The sequence below is a fragment of the Acartia tonsa genome, chromosome 5, assembly GCF_053477335.1.
Source record: "Acartia tonsa isolate MP-2025a chromosome 5, ASM5347733v1, whole genome shotgun sequence".
In the NCBI taxonomy this organism is placed as follows: domain Eukaryota; kingdom Metazoa; phylum Arthropoda; class Copepoda; order Calanoida; family Acartiidae; genus Acartia; species Acartia tonsa.
In genome coordinates this window covers 26,692,078-26,699,723 of record NC_137264.1, presented here as the reverse complement: position 1 = coordinate 26,699,723, position 7,646 = coordinate 26,692,078, and the positions used below count along the sequence as shown (strand labels likewise).

At 34.4% G+C, this 7,646-nt stretch overlaps 1 protein-coding gene across 4 annotated transcripts in view; it reads right to left on the bottom strand.

The window, feature by feature from the left end:
• Window positions 1-270: 270 nt before the first annotated feature.
• The window catches only part of mwh (multiple wing hairs), a 73,800-nt gene continuing 66,424 nt past the window's right edge, over window positions 271-7,646 (bottom strand). For 3 of the 4 annotated variants that reach the window (XM_080161027.1, XM_080161026.1, XM_080161028.1), the window contains exons 27-31: window positions 5,217-5,331; window positions 2,650-2,928; window positions 2,530-2,574; window positions 2,241-2,312; window positions 271-1,715 (exon numbers count right to left, since the gene is read on the bottom strand). In XM_080161027.1, coding sequence (XP_080017153.1) covers window positions 1,473-1,715; window positions 2,241-2,312; window positions 2,530-2,574; window positions 2,650-2,928; window positions 5,217-5,331 — 754 coding nt within the window. In that variant the 3' untranslated portion in view covers window positions 271-1,472. Of the gene's footprint in view, window positions 1,743-2,240; window positions 2,313-2,529; window positions 2,575-2,649; window positions 2,929-5,216; window positions 5,332-7,646 lie in introns of all 4 variants that reach the window. The other variant, XM_080161029.1, reaches the window with a different exon arrangement.

Below are 7,646 nucleotides of genomic sequence, written 5' to 3'. Positions count from 1 at the left end.
TTAGCCGTTACTTTACCAACTTTTTGTTCGATTTTGGGAAAATAGACCTACCAATCAAAGATTACTCATGCCAAGTTTCATACCGAAATTCGGGTTCTAAGTGCCATTTGCGCATTACGAGGTGGTTGCATAAACCTCCCCCCCTCCACCCTGTTTTATTTTCTATGCATAATTAAGATTTTTTAAAGCGTTTCTCTTGAAACACCCAGTATTTATACTTTTAACATTAACTTTTATCATGTAACAAAGCAAAATAAATATGTCCAGGGATTTAACTTTAAGAATTTATTGTACAAATTTAAATGGACAAGTTATACAAAAAATAACTTTACAATTTTTTGGTTTTACTTTATACAGTAGATAGATTATAGAATAGTTATTTCTCGCATCGTATTAGAAACGGCTTTCCACGGATATAGAAAGTACAATTATGAGATTAAAACTAGTTTTTTTAGCCCCGAGGTGCTGCAGGCATCGGCTAAAAAAACTGGTTTTAAGCTTTTTATTTTGGGGGGGGTAAAATGGCGCGCGAAGCGCGCCGCAAATTTTTTTTACCCCCCCCTAAATTTTTACCCCGGGGGTAAAATTTGCTTGGGGGGGGGTAATTACCCCCCCTGAAATCTGTTGGCAGGGGTAAAATTTGTTTACCCCCCCCAAAATTTACCCCCGGGGTAAAATTGTTGGGGGGGGGTAATTTAAATTTTATCAAAAATCTAGTATTAAAAATGCGCGCGAAGCGCGCAAAATTTTTTTTTGTTAGAGATTTTCTATTTTTTGGGGGGTATTTACCCCCCCAAAATTGTTTGGGGGGGGTAAATACCCCCTCCTAAATGGTTGGAGGTGCCTACGGCACCCCCAGGGTAGGGGTAAATTTTAAATGGGGGGGGGGGGTAATCGCCCCATTACCCCCCCCCCCTTGGACGCCTATGTTAATCTTATGATTGTACATTTCTATATTCGTAGAAAGCTGGATATAATACGATGCTAGACATAGTTTTTTCGTATGGATGAGAACCGGTTCCTATCCACCGGATTCGAATGAATACGAGAAAATAGATTATTTGAAATTTGAGTCGTTAGTCTCTAAATTTGAAAAGTATGTTTTTATACAGTCGCATTTAAAATAAGTTATTTAAGGCCGCTGGAGACTATACACAACTGTTTTATGTTTGAGCAAATTATCGTAGTATAACATAAAGTTGATGCTTTATTTCAAAATAGCTTCTTTCTGTATAACTAGCGGCTACAGGGGGGGTAATTTTTTTCTAGGGGCGATTTCTCTTAGGAGGGTTGTGGTACCCTCCCCCAAAATAGTTATAAACCTTCCCGTGACATATGAGAAGCTACCCTGTTAAGGAGAACCCGATCGGTTCAGCGGTTAGCGAGATCCCTCGGTACAGACACACACAAACAAACATCCTGTTACTTTAGTATAAGGATATATATATAAAAGGGTAGATGTCAAGTGTATATTAGTACAATCCTCCAGGAAGATCAAGTAGAGCACTGTGTAAAGGAATATCTTCAACAACTGGAGGATGAGAGTGTATAGGGAGAGTGCTCGCTGCAGAATATGTTGATCCATCATCCCCGCGGGTCTCTCCAGTCAAATATTTTGTAGGATTGTTATTATGATACTCATTTTCATTCCTGCTAACATATAGTGGAAGATGTTCTAATTCTGTAATTTCAACTTGACTTGTCTCTCGGTAGTCCTGTAATTAATTGTACAGTCAGATCTTCTAAAAAATATGGTGTTTTTAAATATTTTGATAACTTTCCAATTAAACCAGCACTAGAAAATGAAATGCTCGATAACTGGATCGAAGCTTGATACTGCGATTAGGGGAAATTAAATGCTCGAAAAAATTAACACTAAGGCAGGATTTCTTATTGCGTGATAACATAATGTATCTTAAATTGATTGAGGATTACATCTATATCACGCCAGGCTACAATTGAATCAAGACAAAAGTAAGTGCCGAGCTTCGGACCTATGTATGATTAAATTAGACATAAAACCATGGTAATTCCAGGTAAACCAAAATTTTTCAGCGGGGTCTTTTTGAGGAAATTAGATTTAAAAATTTCAAATTCAAATCTTATCCCTAAGGAGTTTCTGCATAATCATGACAAGAAAAGCAAAGATTATTTATTCACAATTTTGAACAACTTTGCTTTTATGAAGTCTTTCATAAGTTTGGAAAAGGGGCGTAAGAAATTTAACCTGAATGGATTACCTTTAACTGACGAGAATTGGTAGTAGAATTAGAATCTGTTCTCTTCACTTCAGGTAAATAAATCTGTCCTCTCTGCATTAAAGAATTATTATTGAATTAATTCTTAAAAACGAAACAATAGAAATATAAAGGTAGATATAATTTAAGGAAATTAGGTAATTTGTTATATTCTTCCAAGTTCTGATCAAGGAAAGGGAGGGTAAACAAGTTTCGGTAATATCCTCTTGGAAATTTTTTTTCAATTTTGAAAATTTGTGTACCCCCCTAGAACTAGAATATTTAATTTTACCTGCATCAATGAATTAACAGCTTGATTAAGATTCTCTTTTTCAACCTTAAATAAAAAAGCGTTAGAAATCATTTGTTTAATGATTTTAATTTTTTTCATCTAAAAAAAATTTGAAGGTACCTTTAATCTGATGTCTTCATTGTTTTGACTTGATTTAAGGATAATGTTGTTTTGTGAAGAATTCCATTGAGGAACCCAGCGAGGTGGTCCAGGACTTGGAGGAGTCCACTCTGGAGGTCCAGGACTTGGAGTTGCCCATTCTGAAGGTCCAGAGTCAGAACACACACTCAACTCTGGTACTTGGATCACATTACGAATATTTTCTTTAACAATTGGTACTGGTATATTGGGCTTTCTTAAGTTCCAAAATGGAGTATCTTGTCTCCAGTCATATAAATCCTAAAAAAGTTTAAGTTTATATTGTATTAAAATATTATGATATATGAGTAATGGAAGTGTTTTATCAAACTCTCGATTAAGAAATGTCAAGTAAAAGGTAAATACTTTTTAGACCTACTTACTATTGACAGAAATTAGTCATTAATTTCTTATGTTCTTCTTTGGCTTGGGGAGTTCAGTACCAGAAAAAATATATAATACTCAAACACCTTTACATCTAAATATGTTCTAAGATGTTACGAACAGAAAGACAAACTTTTTAAGGACCATCGTTTTTAATATCCCAAAGGCTTTACAAATGACAAGAAAGCATTGAAATATTTTTTAATTCGTTATAGAAGTAAAAACTAGATTACTTTTTTTTTAAAAGGCATAAAAATTCACAGGAATTGCACAGCAAATCAAAATGCGCGAAAATTTAAATTTATTTAGCGATTTTGAGGTGCTGTGTATTTCTTGTGCAATTTTAGTAATTGATTATAGGAGATTTCTTTTAGACCTTCTAATTTTGGTTTTAATGATATGCGTGCACCAACTGAGCTGCCAGACGTTAGGGACCTAGCTGCATTTAAAGTTAAATAGTCAAAATCTCAGGGAGGAAGGGGAGGGGACAATGGTTCGAATATTCAATATTTTAGGATTTCAAACCTTGGGTACCAGCTTAAAGTGTTCTTGAAGGATTTAGACTTAATTTGGGGACTTTGGGAACTAGTGCACAGTTGCCGCGGAATTTGTTATGAATGAAACAATTATCACAAATTCTAGCAGACAAAAAATTTATATTGTATAAAATTATTTCGGCTGGTTCTAACAAATATTTTTTTCCCCCAAGAAAATGTCATTTCATGTCTAGAAACTCCACTATGATATTTGTGTAATAAACAATCAAAACCCTCTTGAATTTTGGTGGTAGTTAAGATATCTAAAGAGGGGATGAAGATGTTCTAAGGGCAATTTTTCAAGTGATAAATTTCAGAATGTTTACTTTATTGTGTTGTACTGTTAAACTATTTTATAATTAGATGCTTTTCTTTTTAGAACTCTTTCTCATTTTGAGTTATCTAATTTATATAACCCTATAAACTTTAAAATTTTCTGGATAAATCTGGTGTTTGTGGATTTTCAGCGAAAACTCTTACATTGAATTAATTGCCCATTGTCCCCTCCCTTCCTCCCTGCAAAATCTGGTGTTGGTCCATTAATATTTCCAAAATCAGATTCTACATGGAAAACAGATTCTTGAGGTATAATTTGCAGGGAAGAAGGTAAGGGACAATGGGCAACTAATCCAATCTAAGAATTTTGCTGAAAGGCCATGAAAACCAGATTTATCCAGAAAATTTGAAGAAAATTGTTAAGTGTTAATGGTTATCTAAATTAGAATACTCAAAATGAGAAAGAGTTCTAAGAAAAAAAAACATCTACTTATAAATTAGGTTAGCAGTAAATCACAATGAAGTAAACATTCTGAAACCAATCACTAGAAAAATCGCTCTTGGAACTTCTTTATCCCTCCTCCTATATTCTTTAATTCCACCAAAATTCAGGATAAGACAAAGGGTTCTTAAATTGTTTATTAAACATATATCACAGTAAAGTTTCTAGAAATCAAATGAATTTTTCTTGAGAAAAAAATATTTGTTAGAACCAGCCGAAGTAATTTTTTACTATATAAATTTTTGTCTGCTAGAAATTGTGTAAATTCTTTGTTTTTTTATTTTTGTCTGCTAGGTTCATAACAAATTCCGCGGCAATTATGCGCTAGTTCCCAAAGACCCCGAATTCAGTCTAAATACTTCCAACAATTTAAGCTGGTACCCTAGGTTTGAGATAGTAAAATATTGAATATTAGGTCCATTGTCCCTCCTTTCCTCCCTGTATAATTTGTTTATAAGATTTTGACCTATACAATGATTGTTTTAAGACGAAACCGCTTATTACCCGCTTATTACTCTACCTATTCTTTTTCCCCAACCATGGAAATACTCATTGACCAATTGCTTATAACTATATTAGCAAGTAAATTCCTCAGTCACAATATCCACGTATCGATTCTTGTTATACCTATTAACTTCTACCATAAGTAATGAGCACCTTGCAAAAAAATTTTTTTTGAGAAAACATTTGCAGTAGGGTTACTTGTCTGCCCCCCCCCCCCCCCCTAAAATATCTTATATAAATATACCATAGTTTGAACAGGAGGTACATTCCCTGAAAAGTAGTGCCAAATCGGTTCAGTGGTAACTTAGATCTTAACCTTCAGACAGAAATAGTGAATTAAATGTTACCTGAGCTGACTTTGAGTGACTTCTTTCCAACCTTCCCCTAACTGGTAATTGGTTGCAAAACTCTACCTTCTTCTCAGCCCAAGTTTCTTGTCTTTGTTTATTTTTTCTCATCTCTCTGAAAATGTGGGAACAAATTAACAATGACGTCATTTAAAGAATATATGCAGCAATGCATAAGAGATTCTTATTAGGGTTAGACTGGATATCCGGTAATGTAATCCTTATACTAAAGTAACAGGATGTCTGTCTGCGTGTTTGTTTGTACCGAAGGATCTCGCTAAAAGCTGAACCGATCGGGTTTTCCTTAATAGGGTAGATTCTCATAGGTCCCGGGAAGGTTTATAGCTATTTTGGGGGAGGGTACCACCACCCTCCCAAGAGAAATCACAAAAAAATCAAAAAAAATACGTTTCTCGATTTAACAAATAGAGTTCAACGAAACATAAACGTCAGAACTGAAGCTGTATAAGTCAAAACAAAAATGTAAATTAAATCAGATAAATAAGATAACTATAACACATAATAAAGTTTTGACGAAAAAAAAATAAAATCTATATGTTTGAAATTTACGTACGGACATTCTGGCAAGGATGCTACGCTTTCCTAATCTTAAACTATTGTAGGTTCATAATGCTAAGTTTGAATTAACAAAAAGAGCTTACCGTTATGGACGGACCGACCCTTTGCTCTAAAAAATTAGGAATATTTCCTTATTTTGAATTTCTCCCCCCTACTCCTATAATTTAATACCTTATTTTAAAGGTCAAAAGAATGAAAGTAACAATTTGCTTTTGTAGATAATCTTTGTTAACACACACCTTAACCCTTAACAGTCGGGCCCCTTGCCGCACCTTAATCAGTCGGGGGGGGGGGGGGGGGGGGCGTTCAACGCCCCCCCATATTATCTCAGTTCCTATTAGAGCTAGAGGGCTAAATTTTTTGTACAAGTCCCCTGTGTTATGATGAATTTCCGACCTTAAGTAAGTCAAAGTCAATTTTCGCTTCCTTCACCCTTTTTTTAACAACCTTTGTTTTTAGGTCCTTTTTTACTTAAAAATTTCAAACGGCTGTAATTTTCTTATTTTTGAAGCTAGAACAACAATTTTTTTGCAGAAAATGTTTATCTTTATGTAAATTTTATATTTGAAATGTCAAAATATAAATTTCAGCGGCCGCAGCTGTACTTGGCAGCTGCCAGCCGCCGCAGTCGGCGGTCGGCGGGAAAACGGCGGTGGATCTTTATAAAATTTTGAAACGTTATGTAGACATGTAAGAAAAGCTTAAGTTTAAAATTTGAAGTCTCTAAGTCAAAAATTGAGGCCACAGGAGCCTTTTAAAGATTTCTGGAGACCTGGAGGATCAGGACCTGCAGGATCATACGTGGAACCTGAAATTGACTTGAACACCTGTATTTCATATAAGGATGTACTACTAGAGGATATTTTAGTATTTTGGCAAGATAAAATACTTTGTTTAAGTCAAAAAAATATTTTTGCTCTTTACCTGGATGACCCTGCCAGGTTTGCTGGCATCCTGTGCCCGCCAGGATGGAGATATTCAAAAAATTCCAACTCTCAGTTATGTGTCATACCCAAACTTAAAAAGTCACGCAGTTTGGGCTCTTTATCTTTCACACACAGAAAATGAGATAGAAAAAACCGGATGGGGGGGGCGTTCAACGCCCCCCCCCCCCCCCGACCGTTAAGGGTTAAAGGGCGAATATAGGTTTGATATGATATGAGCTTATTTCAAGCATGCAATTATATAGATTAAAAATAACTTAAAGACATTGACATACTTAACTGTATAAGTCCTTTTATAGCCAAAAACCGAACCGATTCGTTGATATAATTACGCCATTTCGCGTAACTAGTGTGGTTCCCTAAGAAATTCAAACATCCCTGCATCACACAAGGCTGCGTAGGAAGGTTGAATTATAAAGCTTTTGTTCAATCATAGTCATAAAAAGAGGAAAGGATTTGACGAAGGAAAGGATGCTGCAACTTTTACTTTTGATCAAATAAATTTTTCATAACATAATTTTAAAGAAGTACATTAAAAGTGAGGACTGAACCACTAATTTAAAAAAAATATATTTTAAAATTAAAATATTAATTCTTTTGCTAAAAGTTGCATCATGCATTACTCATAAACCTACTACACTAGGGTAGATATATCAAGAGAAAAATAACTTCTAAATCAAAGATATTTGTAAAGCAAATAAAATTAAACACTTATATATTTATCCCTGGAATTGCGCAAGGCAAACTATGACATATTAATTATTTACGCTATTTTAAAATTGAGTAAAATAGTTGATAATTGAAAAAAATAATCATTTAAATGTGCTTAAAAGATACGTGCCAATATAATGATCAATTGAAGATAAGAAAAAAGGTCCAAATAAAGTCCTAAAAAGGGTAAAAAAGA